The sequence below is a fragment of the Rhinoderma darwinii genome, chromosome 2 (genome assembly GCF_050947455.1).
Source record: "Rhinoderma darwinii isolate aRhiDar2 chromosome 2, aRhiDar2.hap1, whole genome shotgun sequence".
Lineage (NCBI taxonomy): Eukaryota > Metazoa > Chordata > Amphibia > Anura > Rhinodermatidae > Rhinoderma > Rhinoderma darwinii.
In genome coordinates this window covers 174,639,389-174,660,434 of record NC_134688.1, presented here as the reverse complement: position 1 = coordinate 174,660,434, position 21,046 = coordinate 174,639,389, and the positions used below count along the sequence as shown (strand labels likewise).

Here is a 21,046-nt window from a genome sequence, read left to right as displayed (position 1 = left end):
TTTACGTCACATATCTCCTTCTGGGGAATATATATTGATGACATTCTCATCCTGTGGGATGGGGATGTCAACACTTTTACTGACTTCATGTCTATGCTCAACAACAATTCTATTGGTATGAAATTCACCTATGATATAAACGATCGGGTGATCGACTTCCTTGACCTAAAGATCTCTCTGGACCCTGTTGGCGGTGTCCAAACCGATATATTCCGTAAAGCTACTGCCACCAACAGTTTCTTGCATTGGGATAGCCATCACCCCCTGCCCTCAAGAGAGGGATACCTATCGGTCAATATCTACGAGCCAAACGCAACTGCTCGGATGAGTCATCCTTTCAGAGAGAATGCGATGGACTTTACCATAAATTCTTGGCACGGGGATATCCCAAAAAGTGGCTTCATAGGGCTTATGCTAGGGCTAGGGCGTCTCATAGACCTGATCTACTCTCTGATAGAAGTGCTGTATCTGCACTGCCAACATCATCCAATGCCATCCGTTGTATTGGCACTTTCGACGTGTGTTCCTCCCAGGTTGTTGGTGTCCTCAAAAACCCTGGTCTATCCTTACTGCTGATCCTGATCTAATAGATGTCATCCCTGCCAATCCTGCTATTACCTATCGTAGGGGTAAAAATCTACATGACTTTTTGGTACATAGCCACTACTCATCCACCTTTTCTAGCACATCATCCACTTGGCTGAAATCACCTGTCACGGGCTTCCATCCCTGTGGCAGGTGCTCTTTCTGTCCCTTGATGCCTAGGGTTAGGAGTTTCATTAACCCCTTTGATGGTAGGCTATATCATATTAAGCAGTTTCTCAATTGCCAAAGTAGTGGTATTATTTATCTGGCTAAGTGTCCCTGCCCTAAGTTATATGTCGGTAAGACCTTGCAGGAACTGAGGAGGAGAGTATCTAGACATCTTAGTACCATCAACCTCAAGGAGGACACCACTCTTTCTAGACATATGCATAGGTTCCATTCCGATAATCCCAAGTTGCTCCAATTTTGGGGCATTGAACAACTAAAATTGGGACCCAGGGCTGGCAATCTAGACCGAAAACTCCTACAGGAGGAAGCACGTTGGATTCACCGTCTTGGCACCATGACCCCTCAGGGACTTAATGAGGGATTCACTTATAGTGCCTTTCTTTGACTATGCGTGTCATTTCCCTTTACGTTCTGTATGGTTGTCTCTTTTGTTTGTTTGTATTCCTTACGATCAGTCTGTTTTTTAGTCTATGTAAATCGCCTTACTTATGTTTATTATAGCCTCTCCTAATAGAGCGGCTGCATTTTGATACATCTTGGCTCACTTATCTTTATTCATTGATTTATCATTTATGACCATATATGTTTTAATGTGGCGACTGGTATTGTTTATTTATTGCTTTATATTTATATCCTTATTATTATTTTTTCCATGGCTATGTATGTTTTGATGTGGGTTTGGGTGCGCTGTTTACCTTAATTGCATCTATGTATATATATTTGCTGGGATGCCATGGTGGGGGGTAGCCATTGCAATTGGTCTTGGTTCATGGTGACTTCCGCGGTGCCTATTTGCAGTGTCTTGCCTGACCTGTATATTTTCTAAGCCTTTCTCTTTACCTACTGCGCAGCTGCACCGTCCCTGACTGTCTCGGCAGTCCTGGCCGTGCGCTCGCTGCTATACTATGACGGGGGATATCACTGTTCCCTGCACTAAGTTCTAATTGACGGCTACGGCGCTTGCGCCGACCTGTGATATTTTCTATTCTCCCATTATTCTTCTAAGTCCCTGTTCTGTGTTACCGCGCATGCGCGTCTTCTCTGAGCTAATTTGGCCGTGTCGGCAGTGCGCCTGCGCGGCGCGCTGCCTCCTATTGGTCTCCCATGACTGTTGTTTCTATTGGTCGGATCGCTCCCCCCGATGGTTGCTGCGTCTCGCTCCACTCTATTGGTGGCCTGTCTTCCTGCCCGCCCCTTGCCCACGTCATTCTATACTCCCATAAGAGGATTAGTTTGTTCGCTGCGTCGCCATTAGCCCCGTGTACCCCTAAGGACGCTACTAGTTAGCGAAACATGTCGGGGGGGGCTCTATGTGTTTTAATCTCCTGCCTTAGCTGAATTTATTCCTCCATAAGCCACATGGTATTTACTGGTTGTAACTGACTCCTTGTGTGTCGGCCAGCACTTACTTCCGGGTGTTTCAACACTCTCCTGATTTCTTCAGTGTATTACTTCCACTTTAGCTTTAGGCAGTGATAGTTTTAAACCGATATATATGTGGTCTGTTGTTTGCTACATGTAGCTTAATAAAAATTAAACTTTATTCTTTACTACTATTGGGTAGTCAGGAAAAAGGGTTCTGTTTGCCTGCAGGCATTCCTCTTGTTGATTATATGTATTGTACCTGATGACTACCCAGGGTCACAACTGTTTTCTGGCAGGTAGATCCTACGCACTGCTGCTCCATTCATTCTCTATGGCAGCGCCAGAAAAAGCCGAACACTGCACTCGGCTATTTCCGGCGCGCCCATCGAGAATTCAAAGTTCAAACTTGGGGTTCAGGCAACTTCGGGCTCCCCGTCCTCGTAGACGGTGGGGGTCCGAGCTGTCTGACACCCTGCGATCAGCAAGTTAGCATTTACCCTATGGACTACCCCTGTAATCCGAACGTCTTCTGTTACTCTTATTTCCATTCTTTCACAAACAGGAGCTCCATTACAGAAATTGATCTTTAGTAAGGGTAGCAGTATTTCAAAAAATGTTTACATACGCTGAATGGAACAATAAACTTCCTTATATATATAGAAGATTGTTCTATCCTTTATGTATGAATGACCAGTTCTATCCATAATGAACTACATATCATCAATTCTTTTGATAACCGACATAGGGCAGTAAATGTTGATCACTCCTTGTAAATGGGCCCTGTTAACACAGTATTTTGCAGGCAGAAAAAAAATGTGTCTCAAAATTCCTACAGGAATTTTGAGGCAGATTTTGACCTGCCTGCAGTTTGTTGCCTTTTTTCGGCCACAGCCCTTAATTGCCGCGGGCAAAGAAACACGGCGAAAAACACTTTCTCTGCCTCCCATTGATTTCAATGGGAGGCCAGAGATGGAACCGCGGGAAGAAAGAGCAAGACGCATAAGCATGAAAAAAAACACCTCCGCCTCACATTAAAATCAATGGGAGGCGGTTTCAATAGTTTTTTTGGCGCTAAATCCAACGCGGTTTCCGCATCAAAATCGGCACCAAAAAAGTGTGAACTAATGTTCTCTTTTAAATAAAGCCACTCTATTTGAATTTACTACTAATGACAAAAACAAGGCACTCAAATAGCGACTTTGCTTCCTAGGGCATTTACATCTGAAAGGAAAAGAAGAAAAAATGTCAAAGTCTTTGAAAAACTACATTACAGTGAAGGTAACTTCTGTTGGCGTTTTATCTTGGGAAATAGATGTAGATGATTTTGTAATAAAGCTTCTGTCGTTAGTTATATGCTGCATGCTAATAAATGTTACTGTGGGTGATTAAGGCTGTGTTCATATCACCGTCTCTTTCCGTTGAGGGGTTCTGTCGGAGGTTTCCGTTGGGTAACCCCTTAGCGGAAAGGCAAACGGAAACCTCAGCTTCCGTTTCCCTCACCATTGTACTCAATGGTGACGGAAACCAAGCTAATGGTTTCCATCTCTCACCGTTGTGCCAGGGTTCAGTCGTTTTAACGGAATCAATAGCGCAGTCGACTGCGCTATTGGTTCCTTCAAGAACAACGGAACCCTGTCACAACGGTGACAGACAGAAACTATTAGCTAGGTTTCCGTCACCATTGAGTTCAATGGTGAGGGAAATGGAAGCTGAGGGTTCTGTTTACTTTTCCATTGAGGGGTTAACCCGACAGAAACCTCACATGGAACCCCTCAACGGAAGGGCAACGGTGATGTGAACAGGCCCTAAGTTCTTACTAAAGGCTATTTTCTGTTACATTTTTATAAACTAATTTTATTGACATAGATTAGTTTGTAAATAAATTAATTTATGACAATATACAACATAACTATTTATTGCCATAAACACTATATGGACAAAATTATTGGGACACATCTGTTAATCATTGACTTCAGGTGTTTCATTCAGTCCCATTGCCACAGGTTTATAAAATGATGCGCCTAGCCACGCATTCTGCTTTTATATACATTAGTGAAAGACTGGGTCGTTCTAAAGAGCTCACTAAATTTGTGTGGTCCTGTAATAGAATGCCATTCTTGCAATAACTCAGAGGTATAACTATTAGGGTATGTTCACACGCTAAAGTAAAAACGGCTGTAAAATACGGAGCTGTTTTCAAGGGAAAACAGCCTCTGATTTTCAGCCGTTTTTAAAGCATCAAATGTTTTTTTGATGTGGTTTTTTAGCTGTTTTTGGAGCAATTGACACAATGAAAAACTGCTCAAGAAGTGACATGCACTTCTTTTTTTACAAGGCGTTTTTTAATGCGCCACTTTTTGCAAATGGCCACGTAAAAAACTGCCTTGTCTGAACGAAACGCCGTTTACCCATTGAAATCAATGGGCAGATGTTTGGAGGCTGGAGGCATTCAGCTTTAGTTTTTTCAGCCGTTTTTCAAGGTTTTCACGCCCCGAAAAACGTCTGAAAACAAAGTGTGTGAACATACCCTTAGGGTTCTAGGCATTGCAGTTGATCTTGAGCCCTGCTGCATGGTGGACGGTGCAATGGTCTCTGTGACACATAAGAGAACAGGAGTGCTATAAATGACATGTCACAGTAGGTGGGACCTTGTTATAATTTTTGTATAGGAGCCCTGGACCTTCAAATTACATCTCTGAGGCTAATTAATGACTGAGCATGGTTAAAGGTATTCCCAGATAGGATTATCTTCCCAAGCTGGAAATTTCTTATATACGAATACTACATTTATCGCTAGCCACCCTCATATACCCCTTACCACTTAAGTCATTGAGTTTATCAGTAGCAATGCTAAAATTTCACTTATTGGGGGAGGAATTTATTAAGACTGGCATTTCATATGTCGGTTTTAATCGAAATAAATGTTGGAGTAAGATGCGACAGATTTATTAAGAGGCGAATGCCTCTTTGTAAATTTGTCACATCTTTCCGCGGGTTGTTCACCATCCATTCCACTTCATCAGTCATGAAATTAAAAAAACACTTTAACTTCACTGATCTTATTCTACCCTAAGGGTCCCCTCAGCATTCCAGCGTGGCTCATACAAAGTCCTGATGCCAAGCAGTGTCAGTGCTTTATATGCGATGCATCACTTCACGTCATCAGTGCTGCGTCACATACCATGTCCTGATGTTGCCTGGCGTCATTTGTATGAGCTGCAATATGCTGAGGGGACCCTCGGGGGAGAAGAGGTGTGTTGAGGTGAGCAATACTAAACACAGTCTAGTCACATTATTATGACCACCTCCTACCTTCGACGTTAGCAGCACGTAGCCCATGAATAAAGTAATGTGTCGTGAGCTGGCTTGGTGGGTATATAAGGTGTGCAATAGGCTGTCTGAACACATATCACTCGTCGTTGCCATGGGTAAAAGGGGCAATTTATCAGAGTTGCAAAAATGGATGATTATTGGCTTTTGGGCCAAGGGTGGCAGTTTGTGAACTGTTTGCGTGCTGCTGTGGTGAAAGTGTATCGTGAGTGGACAAATTGCAGCATTGGGAATAGCCGACATAGAAACTGCGGAGAGGCACGTGCCATTGGTGTGAGGTGAACGTCGGTGACGAATGTGCGCAAGGGCCGAACGACACGCTACAGTGGAGCAGCTCACAGTGAAAATCAACCAGGGGGCTAACAGACGTGTGTCTAAAACAGTTCAGTGAACCCTACTACGTATGGGGCTCCGAAGCAGACGGATGGTCACTGCTCCTATGCTAACAAAGGTGCATCGGGGAAAAAAAGCTTCAATTTGCACGGCAGTACCGGAATTTGACCACCGATGATTGGCAAAGGGTTGCCTTCTCTGATGAGTCACGTTTTCTGCTTCATCGACCGGATGGATGTTAGCGAGTCAGGTGAGAAACATCAGAGAACAAACACCCTACAACCATTGCAGGAAGAACACAAGCTGGTGGCGGCAGCGTTATGGTCTGGGGAAATTTTTCATGGCATTCTCTGGGCCCACTCATCCATGTGAAAGGCAATCTGAACCGATTTGGGTATGAATCCATTGTTACAGATCACGTCCACCCATACATGCTGTTTGTCTTCCCTGGGGCAAATGGAATCTTTCAGCAAGACAATGCAAACATGTCACGAGTCTAGAAATGTCAGACAGTGGTTGGAAGAGCACGACCAAGACTTCCAAGCACTTTCCTTGCCCCCTAATTCGCCAGACTTTAACCCAATCAAGCATCTGTGGGACCACCTCCATCATCTTGTACGCTCTATGGATCCCCCCCCCCACGCACTCTCCAGACACCTGAGACAACCTACCAGCATCTTATGGAGTCCCTCCCAGCCCGTCTAGCTGCTGTCCATGATGCACACGGCGGTTACTCTGGATATTAGCTGGTGGTCATAATATTGTGACTCGACTGTATATTTTTTTTTAATTTAAATTATTGTTTGTTTTTTTAAATGTAATTGTTCATTGGGGGGTTAGCCCTATCGGGGGAGGCAATTTATGGGGCCCAACACGGGCCCTCTTTCTTGCTATGCCCCACAGAGTGAAATCTATGCCAGCTTTACTATAATTTATGGTAGTTTATTGTTGTAAATTCTAAGAAGTGTGTCAGGCCGCTGTGGCCCTTACCCCTTTTTTTGCAACGCTAATTGCGACTGTTGGGCTCTTTTGCGACTTTTCTTCTCCTGAAAACTGGCTTAGGAAGGTTAATAAATTACTCTACACTTGCACTAAAATGTGTATCTCCTCAGTCCTGCAGCTTCTTTGCACTTTATCAGCAAAGAACCACTTAAAAAATTCATGCACATTGTGCAGACATGCAGTGCGGCCAATCCCAGTGTCCCTCCAACCGCTATTCTAAGAGCATTGTTGTCCTGTCAAACTGACAGCAATGCAAGCTTGATGGGATGACTCACTATAGATTCTAGCCGTCATGCTAATAGGCTTAATGTGGCAGCAATAAAGACACCTGTATAGCTCTATAGTAGACTAAAAATGTATCTTATTGTACAGCATAACGTCCACATTTCAACGATTTGAAAGAGGCAAACCACAAGCGGTGCGCCAACCGCACTGTGCAGCAGTTTTTTGTTTGTTTTTTTTACTTTAAGCCATGCCTCCAGCTCCACCCAAACCCTGTCAATGCAAACCCAGTTCCATTTGTGCCTCGACACAGTATCATTTCCCATAGTATCATGCCATTATAGTGCCCCAACACAATGTAGTGCCCCACGTACCATATAATGCCCTCCACACACAGTATAATGCCCCCATAGTTTCCTCCACACACAGTATAATGCCTCCATAGTGCCCCCCCCCCCCCCAAACACATACATAGTTACATAGTTGATAAGGTTGAAAAAAAAAAAGACACCGGTTCATGAAGTCCAACCTATAATCCTACCAAGTTGATCCACAGGAAGGCAAAAAACCCCATGAGGTGAATGCCAATTGCCTCATTAGGGGAAAAATTCCTCCCCGACTCCAAATATGGCAGTCAGAATAAATCTCTGGATCAACATCTTATTTGCAGAATTTAGTGCCCATCACGTGCAATATTATATGTTGTCCAGAATGGAGTTCAGGCCCTCCTTTCTCAATGAACCAACCATCTTACATCGTCTGGCAGAGAGTTTCAAAGTTTCACTGCTATTACAGTAAAGAATCGCAGTCAATGATTATGGTGAAACTTCTTTCCTCTAGACGCAGAGGATGCCCCCTTGTCATGGTTACAGGCCTAGGTGTAAAAAGATAATCAGAAACATCTATGTTAGGGATGCACGATACATCGAAACTTCGATTCTGTTTCGATACTGTGCATCCCCAAACGGTTCGATACCGTTATTTCCTGTATTTAGATACTAAGCTGTGCAGCCGCACAGCTCAGTATTGTAATACATGAATATATGAGAGCGGAGCTGCGGCCGTGTAATACAGTCATTGCCCAGCTCCTGAGTCCTGACCAGTGCGCGCTGTCAGGATGATGTGATGCGGCCGGCGCGGCACTGAAGACAGAACATGGCGGACGCACTACAAAACACCCCCATGTTCTGTCCTCAGTGCCTGCGCCACCGCTTATTAATGCAGCGCCGGCCGCATCACCTCATGCTGACCTCGCATGCACTTACTGACAGGAGCGGGGCAATGGCTGTATTACACAGCCGCAGCCCCGCTCTATAACAGCGGAGATCAGAGAAACCTCATCTCCACCGTTATTCCCCTGAATGCTGTGATCAAAGCTGACTGCAGCATTCAGGAGAAAATGAGAAGGGGGTATGCCCCTGAATCGCGTCACAGGGAATTCCTGTGACGCGATCGAGGGCCATATCATATATGGCCAGACAGCCCAGGGTCTATTGAAGAACCCCAGAGCTGTCTTACCATATTTCCTGTTAGGGCATACTTAGGTATGTCCTAACAACTGCCTGAGTACTATCCGTACACAGGCTAATATACTGGCATATAGATATATGCCAGTACATTAACTGGTTCCCGACCGCTGGCTGTATTTTTACGGCCAGCGGTCAGGGTCCTTAAAACCCAAGCCACAGACTTTTTACGGCTCGGGTTTTAACTTGCTGCCCACGCGATCGGGCAGCTGAATGTCGGGTCTGCGGCTGTCAGTGACTGCCGGGGACCCTGAGGAGAGGATAGAAGCAGCTTTCGTTGCTTCTGTCTTCTCCGATGTCTTTTAACACAGCACTCAATGAATGCTGTGTATAGGAATAGAGACAGCAGCGGCGCCGTGTCTACTGCTCCCGGTGTTCATGTGACTGGTCACATGATCGCCGGGTGCCGTTAGTGGCAGGCTGCTGCTGGGTCTTACTAGACCCAGCACAGCCCAGTTAGTGACAATCGTCACTATGAGAGGGCTGATTTCCCCTGTAACTGGGGCTGCTGCGCGGGCTGCACAGCAGCCCCAGTTACAGGGGAAATCAGCCCTCTCATAGTTACAGTGGAAAAACATGGTGTAAAAGAAAAAAATATATATATATAAAGTTCCCCAAAGGTCTTTTTTTGACCTTTGAGGGACAGACCATAGTAATAAAAAAAATAGTAAAGTAAAGTGCAAAAAATAATTAAATAATAAATACACATAAAATACCCACCCCAAAAAAAAACGTTCCCCCCCCCCGCCAATCATTGTTTTGTAACGCTAGCGCTGACCCAATTACCCTAATATAGACATGTGATATATTAAAATTTCCGGTAGACAATGACGATCACAAATAAAAGGTCTGTTTTAGGGTAAAACTATGTTATTACCAAAAATAGCTGAAACGTAAAAAAGCTTATTTCTTTACTATTATTTTCAAACTTTATGAATAAAAATTCTAAAATAGCAAAAAACGTGTGTATAAAAATGATAAAAAAAGAAACCTGCATTGTCTACGGAAAAAAACGTCGCAAAAATCACGTCGATAGCCCAACAAATAAAAAAGTTATAGCCATTTAACTAACACGTGCTAAAAATGGCTAAACGGTGTCTGATCCTGAAGGCGCAAAATGGCCCGGTCCTGAACTGGTTAAAGTTTAAAAGTAAAATCATAAAGTAATATTAAATTAAATAAAATACACATACACCTTTTTTTTACAATAAACATTAAAATAAGTCTCAATACATAAAACATGCACATATTTGGTATTGGCGCGGCCGTAATAACCTGCACAACAATTTTTTTGCGTCGTTTATGATGTGTACGCTGTAAAAAAAATAAAAATAAGACTGCTTTGTTTCACTTATTATTATTATTCTTGTGAGGCACGAGGTGTGATGATGAATTTAACCTCCATGTGCTTCACATTAATAGTAATTAACCCCATCATGTACCTTACACATTAATCCATTATGACTGAGAAACGTGATGGGGTTAATTACTATTAATGTGAGGCACATGGAGGTTAAATTCATCATCACACCTCGAGCCTCACTTCAGAAAATGGAAGAACTTTCTTTTTTTTTTTTATTACTGTTGGCAAAGTATCGTTTTGGTATAGAAATCGCAATACTAAACGAAGTATCGGTATAAAAGTCCAAATTCTGGTATCGTGACATCCCTAATCTATGTACCTTACACAAAGTATAATGCCCCTGTAGTGCCTCTTAAAAAAATAATAAAATAAATACTCATCTAGCCCCGCTCCCACAACGAATGGAGGAGATTCCTCTGCAGGTCTCCGGTTGGTGCTGTGGGTGGCTCGGTGCAGGCAGGCATTATGACATCACTGCATCGCAAATGTCTGGGCCAAGCCACTTAAAGAGGCTCTGTCACCAGATTTTGCAACCCCTATCTCCTATTACAGCAGATTGGCGCTGTAATGTAGATAAGAGTAACGTTTTTGTTTTTTCTTTAAACGAGCATTTTTGGCCAAGTTATGACCATTTTTATATTTATGTAAATGAGGCTTTCTAAAGTACAACTGGGCGTGTTTAAAGTAAAAGTACAACTGGGCGTGTATTATGTGCGTACATCTGGGCGTTTTTACTTCTTTTACTAGCTGGGCGTTGTGTATAGAAGTATCATCCACTTCTCTTCACAACGCCCAGCTTCTGGCAGTGCAGATCTGTGACGTCACTCACTTCCTGCCCCAGGTCCTGCATCGTGTCGGACGAGCGAGGACACATCGGCACCAGAGGCTACATTTGATTCTGCAGCAGCATCAGCGTTTGCAGGTAAGTCGATGTAGCTACTTACCTGCAAACGCCGATGCTGCTGCAGAATCAACTGTAGCCTCTGGTGACGATGTGTCCTCGCTCGTCCAACACGATGCAGGACCTGGGGCAGGAAGTGAGTGACGTCACAGCGTGATCTCTGGAGAACACGCTGTGTGTCTGTGAACTGCCAGAAGCTGGGCGTTGTGAAGAGAAGTGGATGATACTTCTATTCACAACGCCCAGCTAGTAAAAGAAGTAAAAACGCCCAGATGTAACACACATAATACACGCCCAGTTGTACTTTTACTTTAAACACGCCCAGTTGGACTTTAGAAAGCCTCATTTACATAAATATAAAAATGGTCATAACTTGGCCAAAAATGCTTGTTTTTAAAAAAAAAAAAAAAAACGTTACTCTTATCTCCATTGCAGCGCCGATCTGCTGCAATAGGAAGGAAATAGGGGTTGCAAAATCTGGTGACAGAGCCTCTTCAAATGCAGGCATTCCACAGTGTATGGTGGAGCAGGGAGTGAACACCTCTCTGCTCCACCATTGTATTCAACTACATTCTGAGGACGCAGATACAGTTGAAACCAGAATAAATGCCACCAGCCTCCTCGGACAGCGGGACGGTCGGGAGGGATGATATAAAACAAAAATGTCTGCTAAATGTAAAGTAAGATTCTCGATGGCTATACACATTGACTGATCTCCTCAGAGCCCAAGTGACCCTTTTTCATGTATACTTTCTGCAGGAATTTTTGCAGTCTTTCTCCTCTGATGAGTTCCGGATGTTTTGTTTACGCACTAAATATAAATCAGGTATTGTTATCATTATATATTGTATTCCAGTTTTCTTGACACAAGAAATAAATAACTTGAATTTGTTCAGTTATTCTAAAGAATATCTATTTAATTCTTCATTTATTTATATTACAATACATTATATACACTTGATTGTTCACATGGCTGTACACACATAATTGAAGGAACACACACAAGTCTCTAATCTGTAGTCCGCTGCTGTTCATTCCGCAGATTCCCCTTATCAGTCTCATTGATCATTGCTAATGTTGAGCGACAAACGTTAGAGCTATATTGCCAAGACATTTCTAATATTATTATATTGCAATAATATGTCAAATACTTATAACTACTCAAGTGACCTTGGACCTACTAGGAAATACTGTTTGACGCCAAGGCTGTGAAAGTAGAGCGTATTATTTCACAAAAGAAACAAGTACTACTTCAACAACAGTCTCTGTAAATGGGAGATTATTAGATTATGTGCTGCGTGTATTCTGCTTGGCTTTGACCTATTTTAATCTCCATTCCTAGCTGTTGAATACAGTAAGGACTCCATGAATGAAGCCACCAGCACTCTTAAAATAATCTCCTCTTTCATTAGCGATGCCAATGCCTATCTCAAAGGTCAGCTCACGTGTGAGCCTATACAGGAGGATATACTCTGGCAAAGGTAATTCATTCTCTCTTTCATAAATTATTCTTTTTATAACCAATGATTACAGTGTAGTGTAATTTTTTCTTCTACCCATAACCCGTTAGCCTTTTTATATATACATTGTACTGTGAAACTGCTAGAGTAACACAGCCTTGTCTTGCCTTGCTCACAAAGCATCTTTCCTTCCTTGTCAAAAAGCCTCAATGAAACAAAAGTGAATGTTAAAGCAGCGTTTGCAGATGACTTTGACACCCTACGAGCTGTCAATGCCGTTATGGACCTCATTCACCATGGCAACCGACAGCTTAAGACCGTTACCAAGGTAACTCATCAGGATGTAATCTAAAGATGGCAGCTGTCCACACTACCAGGCTCAAGGGTGCCCTATGGGTTGCTCTTAGTTCTAAAGCACTTTAAGCTGGCATTTCTAAGCTCATGCGTGTACTGTGTATGTTTTTGTATCTTCTGAGATTTAGTAGTTTCTATAACTGGCAGAGATCTCTGCTGACAATACAGTGTGGCTTTTTCAGCTGAGCTGTGAGAATATCAGAAAATCTTTAAATAAATCATTAAATGTTTTTTTATTGTTGTTCTTTAAGATGTGCTGTGCAGATATATTGCTAAGCAAGTTAAAAATATGTCACACCTATGCCAATTGTTTTCTTGATGCATAAAATATTTAATAATTTACATCATTCTATTCAGAGAGATCCATGATTTAGTATAACAAACAAGTACACGGAGTATTGTATTTACTGTATCTCATACCACTTTATCTCCTATATTTACAGTACAAATGACAATCTAAAATACTTTTAATCTGATAGAAATGGGCGTTCGATTTGCAAACGTATCAGATGCATTCAGAAGAGTAAGAAAAAAAATAAGGCTGAGGGTTCAGATAATTGAAAAAGTTGTGCAGTGAGCTAACATGCAGCCCACCCAAAAATATAGAAATATATTGTACTATACTTTTATTTCAGAAGATTCTAATACGTCTGCCACCACTATTGACGCACCTCCCCCCCCCAAACTGGTAGATAGATGAAGAGGATACAAGTTTAACCGATTCCCATAAAAGATCCTAAATATACGTCCTATATATGGGAGGGAGGACTATGTTGCGGATGCACACGCGCTAGATATTCACACAAGGGAGGGCTTAATAGTAAACCGTTAAAATCCACAATACACTGAAATACATAAGTATTGCAGTGTATTGTAGCAATCGTGTCCAAGTCCCCTAGTGGGTTCTAAAAGAAAAAGGTACAAATACATTTAATAAAGTTTTAAACAACGTACAAAAACAAAAGCTTAAAAGTTTAAAAATAATTTCCCCAAACAATAAGTGATATGGCCGCATCTATAAAAGTCCAAACTATTCAAATTCAATGTTATTTATGCAACACGGTGAATACATAAAAAAATTAATTAAAGACGCCAGAATTGCTGGCTGTTTGTTTTTTGTCACCTCACCTCCCCAACATTTTTTTATAAAGATCAAACAAAAAGTCTTATATATATACCAAATTGGTACAAAAAAACAAGCCCTCACACAGCTCCAGTGACATAAAAATAAAAAGTTATGGGTCTCAGAATATGGTGACACAAATCAATAATTTTATTTTTTTAATTCTTTTTATTTTGTTAAACTAGTACAACATAGAAAACTATATAAATTTGGTTCAATCCACTCCACAAAAGTTTTTCAGTATATTATGTGGTACATTAAATGATGTAATTAAAAACTACAACTTGTCGCACAAAACAAAATAAGTATTGGTGATCATACTTCAAGCCAGGGGTGTAGCCAAAGGTTCATGGTCCCCCGCCAACTCCTCTTCACAGCCGTCAGCCGTGGCCCACCTGTAGCTTTCAGCTTCATCGGTGGGTCTCTTAAGTGACCCATTGATGCAGCACTATCAGCCAGCCACTAGTGTCCCCCCCCAAAAAATTTTTTTTATTATATCGAAGACATAGGCAAGTGAAAAGTGAACACAGTACAGTTAAATCCAGGGACTCACAAGTGACGTCTTCTCTGATTGTAGTCATCCTCTTTCCCTTTTGTTCTCTATCCACTTCTTCCAGCAACAAATTGTCACACATTCCCTATCCTGCCGCTACTGCCAATGCCTCTCTCCGTGCCCCCTACACAATAATAGTACCCCCTTTTTGCCCCACAACACTAATGCCCCAACGTGTCTGTAAACCCTACCCAACTCTTATCCTCTGGTCTTAGGTGACGGCTCTAGCGATCTCCTGCATTATCATGTGCTCGAGCAGAGGGAATGGGTTAGAGAGGATTTACATCCAAGAAGCCAGGATACTTCTCATCTCATTAGCATACAGCGTGTGGGCAGAAAAAAATGTATACATTTCTAGTTATGCTAGTATGATCGCCAACATAGGTATGTTTAAACTTGTATTCTATTCACCTATCTAGTGGTTTGGTGGGGTGAAAAGTGGTAACAGTCTTCCTTCAAGTTAAGTCTTCTCTTTCTTTTTTTTCTTTCTTTTTGAGAGATGACCTCATATAAACATTTGTAGGGTCATCCTTCAATTGTCACCTCTAAGACATTACAGTATTCTTGAGTCAGTTGATGTTCTGAAACACTCATGCATTTATAAAAATCTCAAACATTTGATAAATTTTCCCCATGAGAGTAAATGCCTATGTTCCCCCGTTGCCAAGCAAAACATGCATGTTAATTTAGAGATTGGATTGGCAGTTCTCACTTGTCTATGGGCATTGCACGACACTGATGTATCTCCACATTTAACAGATCCCTCCATTCAGATGTTGAATTAGTGTATTCTTCTAGACCAATACATTTCTACAGATTTAACATTGAGGTAGACTTCTTACAGCGTCAATGTCACTTAATAAAACTTAACACTGAATACATTTTTATCTGATGCAGGGTATGCCTCCGGATCGTAGCCCTCTGGTTTATGGTGCCATTGTGTCTTATGTGGAGCAATTTTTGGATCTTTTAGGAATTTCTCAGCAGGAGCAGCAGGTAATCTTTTGGTGTTATTTAGTCTTTTCTACATATGTTGACTGGTGAAAGTATACTTTATTTGTTGTTTTACTATTATGAAGTTTAAGTATTTGCATGGAATGAAGTAATGTCTATTTACAAGCTAGCACGCATGAAATTCATGTGAAACTTGAAAAGATTACAATTGTCTACCATTATCTTAAGTAACGAAGGCTGGGCGATTTTGACCTAAATCAAAATCGCGATTAATTGAACATGTAACCTCGATTACGATTAATAAACCATTTTAAGCCACACCCCTTTTTGCATGCCACGCCCTATTCGCATGTCATGCCATTTAATGAATATAGATCCCCTGAGCCTGCTCTATACTACTGTATATAATATACCCCTGACAGTATAATGCCCCTATAGCTGCCCCCACACAGCCCCAATAGTGGCTAATACAAATAATAAAATACTCACCTAACCCCATTCCCTGAGTGGAGGAGATCCCTCTGCTCCTCCGGTCTGTGTGGCTTGATGCATATTTTCTGGTTCAGCTGCACTTCTGGCATATATCAGCGTTTCAGGCAACCTATTGGTCCACGGTGTACTCAAAGCCCGACCCATTTACTTCTTGTTTAGCCTCCATGCCCCGCCACTGCGAGCAGACAGTGCCGATCCCAATGCTATATACACGGATTATGGCTGACTGGTGTATACAGGGATGATGGGGGTAATATACAGGTACACCCATCATCCCTGTATATAACCCCCATCATCTGTGTATATACCATTAGGTCGGGCACTGAGGTTAAACAATAAATAAATGGGGCGGACGTTGATGACTCTGTATGTGGCAGAAGTGCAGCAGACTTAATACATTTGTCCTGAGCTGCTCACGGCTCAGCACAGACAGACATGAGACAGTGACCTCATCGCGCCTGTCTGCGCTGAGTCGTGAGCTGCCAGCGTTATACTGTGAATAGTAGAGCAGGGAAATGCGCAGAATGACCTTTATCTGCGCTGAATTTTGGTTTAATTTTTTTTCTGATTAGTTACCCAGCCCTAACTAAGGCCTAATGCACAAGACTAGGTGTTCTGCCTGAAACCCGTCAGTGATCCATGGAAGGATGGGACAAGTTCTATCTTTCCACAGATCGTAGAGTCGGTCCGTTTTCACGGACCCGATTCACCCACTATGACAGTAGTGCAAGCTGTTTTTTTTAAATACACACGTATTTTATACGCCTATGTGAAGACTCCTAGATAAACATTAGATTTGTATTACGGACAGAAAAAAACTGATGGAACACTGCTGAAAAAATATGCTCATGTGAAAGCAGCCTGTAGAGGTAAAGAACATGAGGCCGGTTTCACACAGCTTTAATATGGGAACATTTTAACATCCTTATTACAGCAGCAAGACCCACCTGCCCCGAGCTTCTACTGATCCAAACATAGTTTACCATAGAATATGTTTGTTTATAATTGTTAGTAAAACCGCAGGGGGTCCGGGTCTTGCCGCTGTAAAATGGCAATGAAAAATGGGTCGTACTAGCTGACATAGAAATAGACACAGTAAGGCTGGGTTCACACTACCTATTTTCAGACGTAAATGAGGCGTATTATGCCTCGTTTTACGTCTGAAAATACGGCTACAATACGTCGGCAAACATCTGCCCATTCATTTGAATGGGTTTGCCGACGTACTGTGCCGACGACCTGTCATTTACGCGTCGTCTGACGGCTGTCAAACGACGACGCGTAAATTGACTGCCTCGGCAAAGAAGTGCAGGACACTTCTTTGCAACGTAATTTGAGCCGTTCTTCATTGAAGTCAATGAAGAGCAGCTCAAGATTACGGGCGTCAAAGACGCCTCGCATAATGCGAGGAGGAGCTTTTACGTCTGAAACGACGCAGCTGTTTTCGCCTGAAAACAATCTGTCTTTTCAGACGTAAAAGGAAGCTAGCGTGTGCACATACCCTAATAGAGTAAAACTAGTTATCAGCATAGATAGGTTTTAGAGGGGTTGACCGCTTTAGGAGAATGATCCGTTCAGCGCTTGTGCTAGTTTCCTGGGCGCAGTGTGTTACAATAGATGATGCAGAGTGCCGTGTTTAGTCACATGCTCTTCCAATCCTTGGCCATAAAATAGACGAGAGCTGCAGGAAGATACAGCTGTAATGACAAGGGGGCATAGCTTATGAACCTAGGAAAATGGAGCTAAATTGCATATAAAGACAAATGAGTACGTTTACTAAAATAATCTTTAGAATGCACGACTGATAATTCCGCTTAAGCCGCCAACCCCTTTAATTTATGAGTAGATATAGTCCAGGAAATATTAACGTGCTTATGTATAATTCATTTATCTCTGAATTGCCTCATTACAGTAGACCACATGTGACACATTGCTTTCATTAGTGTAACCTTTGGTAAATCAAAACGAGTGTATTTAAATGCTATGCATATGGCAAATGTATTTTTCTCCTACACGTTTTACTTTTTTGTATTTATGTACAGTCAATGCTCAAAATACTATTGCGGCTTAGTATGTATTTGGCTTAGTGATGCCATTGCAGTGACAATGCAGACAAAACTACCATGACAGGCCATATGGAAGGTTTCTCTCACAGCTGGTTCGCCATCGGTGCCCCACTTTGGGTGAACTTGACTCTCATTCACATTGGCAAATATAATTTATAGCTGTCATATCCAACTTTAACTTGTGCTCTACAGAGCTCATACGGTTTTATTTCTAGATCTATTGTTTAGTGCTCCTAAACTGGACCAGAGTGTATTTATTTGTGCATGTATTGCAGAATCTACGTTGGTCAACCATTGTTTTACTTTACTTTTCTGACGAAGGAGCATTACTGCCACATGCCTATTTACAGATAGATGTTTTGGCTATGGACTACTATAGGATACAATGTAAATTTTTATTTTCTTTATGTGGCTCTATGTAGTTTTAAACAATTATTAAAAGTTTGGTCATGGGAAAACTAGAAAAAAAAAACGTGAAACCTGTCCAAAGGACCACCTCTCTCGGGAAAACCACGCCCTTATCCAGACTAGCCGTTCTACCATGTACTATGCATCTTTTTTGAGAAGACCAGCCCCCTAGAAGACCCCTTTTTTAAATGCAATTTTTGGGTGGTTGTCTCTAAGAGGTTTCAGCGTAGAAGGAAGAGGCTATCTCTCACAAGTCAAAACATATGTTCATTTCCTTGTCATGCGAAAAATAATAATTTTCCCGATATTGGCTTGTGCTTGAGAAGTCTTTTTAGGTGCTTACTAATCAAATATTATGGTGTGTCTTTATCTCCACTTGCATTATGTAGTGCCTTTTTGCTTAAGGGCTGAGATAGTATGTAAAGTTAAAATACTACAGATACTTAATAAAAGTGCGTTGAAGTGAATTGTGCCTAATTTATTAAATTTGGTGCATTTTGGACTTGATTATGACTGATTTGCACCAAAAATGTTGCCATTTTCTGGCCTTAATCTTAGTACATTTCCCTTAACCCCTTAGTGACCACTAATACGCCTTTTTACGTGATTCACTACTGGGCTTTAGGCTAGGCTGACGCCTTTTCACGTCAGCCTAGTCTAAGTCCTGCACGGGTCTCCCGTGCAGGCAGGAGCCGGGGCTCTGCTGTCTGATGACAGCTGAGCTCCTGCTCCAACGCCCGCGATCGAAGTTTACTTCGATCGCGGCCGTTTAACCCGTTAAATGCCGCCGTCAATAGCGACCGTGGCATTTAACTTTGTTTACAGAGGGAGTGCGCTCCCTCTGTCACCCATCGGCAGCCCGCGAATGCAATCGCGGGTCTCCGATGGGGTGTCATGGCAGCCGGGGGACTGATAAAAGCCCCCAGGTCTGCTCTGGACATATGCCTGTTAGGACGCGCCGGAGGCACGTCCTAACAGATTGCCTGTCAGATTTACACTGACAGGCAATAATGCTCTGGTATACGAAGTATACCAGAGCATTATAGCAGCGATCGGAACATCGCACAGTAAAGTCCCCTAGTGGGACTAATAAAATAAGTCATCAACGTGAAATAAAGATTAATAATAAAAAGTACAGTAAAAAAATAAATCCATTTTTTTCCATAAAAAGGTTTTATTTAGTAAAAGTGTAAAAAAAAAAAAAGTACACATATGTGGTATCGCCGCGACCGTAATGACTCCATTAATAAAATAATATGTAATTTAAACCGCAAAGTGAACACCGTAAAAAAAAAACGCAAAAAACTATGGCGAAATTGCAATTTTTTCCATTGCCCCCCAAAAAAGTCATAATAAAAATGAATCAATAAGTCCCATGTACCCCAAAACAGTACCATTCAAAACTACGTCTTGTCCCGCAGAAAACAAGCCCAAAAAATCACTACATTGATGGAAAAATAAAAAAAATTACGGCTCTTGGAAAGCGACGATGCAAAAACAAATAATTTTAGTTCAAAAGTGTTTTTATTGTGCAAAAGTCGTAAAACATAAAAAAACCTCCACATATGTGGTATCGCCGTAATCGTACCGACCCATAGAATAAAGGTAACATGTTACTTACGTCGCATAGTGAACGGCGTCAATTTAAAAACGCATAGAACAATGGCGGAATTTCAGGTTTTTTTTATAATCCCCCCCAAAAAGGTTAATAAAAGTTAATATAAAAATTATATGTACCCAAAAATGGTGCTATTAAAAAGCACAACTAATCCCGCAAAAAACAAGTCCTCATACAGCTATGTAGACGAAAAAATAAAAACGTTATAGCTCTTTGAATGCGACTATAGAAAAACAAATAAAATAGCTTGGTCATTAAGGCCTAAAATGGGCTGGTCACTAAGGGGTTAAACATGGAGACCACGTCGCAAATACATTGATGAATTTGGGTCCATGTTACATAGTTGATAAGGGTTAAAAAAGACAACCTATAATCCTACCGTGTTGATGTAGAGGAAGGGGAAAAACCCCATGAGGCGGATACAAATTGCCCTATGAAGGGAATTAAAATTCTTCCTGACTGCAAATATGGCAATTAGAATACATTCCTGGATCAAAGTCCCATCTCCAGAATCTAGTACTCATAACTTGTAATATATATTTCAAGAAAGTTATCAAGGCCCTTCTTGAACTTGCTCAATGAATCAACTATCACAACATCCTCTGGCAGAGTACAAAAATCTCACTGCTCTAACAGTAAAGAATCCCCATCTGTGACGAAGGTGAAACCTTCTTTCCTCTAGTCATAGAGGATGCACCTTTGCATGGTTACAGGCCTAGGTGTAAAAAGATCATTAGACAGAGCTCTGTACTGTCCATTTCTATATTTGTAGGAAGAAGTATTCGGCACACTGAGACGTCAATATCAAATTTCTTGAAATTTTTATTATGATAGATGCCAAAGGTTTGGTGCAACGTTTCGGTCAAATGACCTTCGTCAGGCACTGGTAACCCCGGTTGCTGGAGTGTCCAGAAGGATGGCGCTGCTTGTAATGGCGGATTTCCGCTCGTTTTGGCATCTATCATAATAAAAATTTCAAGAAATTTGATATTGACGTCTCAGTGTGCCGAATACTTCTTCATATATACGATTGGGTTGGGACCCTATTCGTGCACCTACCCTGATCTTGTGCATTCCGAACCTACCTCTACCATTTCTATATTTGTACATTGTAATTATATCACCCATAAGCCAACTTTTTTTTTTTTTAACTGAATAAACCTAAGTTTAAAAATAACCTTTCTTGGTACTGCAAACCACCC

General features: G+C 41.7%; 1 protein-coding gene across 5 annotated transcripts in view; it reads left to right on the top strand.

The window, feature by feature from the left end:
- The window catches only part of CARS2 (cysteinyl-tRNA synthetase 2, mitochondrial), a 145,124-nt gene that overhangs the window by 113,388 nt on the left and 10,690 nt on the right, over positions 1 to 21,046 (top strand). For all 5 annotated transcript variants that reach the window (XM_075852507.1, XM_075852510.1, XM_075852508.1 and 2 more), the window contains 5 exons: positions 3,350 to 3,417; positions 11,576 to 11,642; positions 12,159 to 12,297; positions 12,481 to 12,604; positions 15,204 to 15,302. In XM_075852507.1, coding sequence (XP_075708622.1) covers positions 3,350 to 3,417; positions 11,576 to 11,642; positions 12,159 to 12,297; positions 12,481 to 12,604; positions 15,204 to 15,302 — 497 coding nt within the window. The remainder of the gene's footprint in view (positions 1 to 3,349; positions 3,418 to 11,575; positions 11,643 to 12,158; positions 12,298 to 12,480; positions 12,605 to 15,203; positions 15,303 to 21,046) is intronic.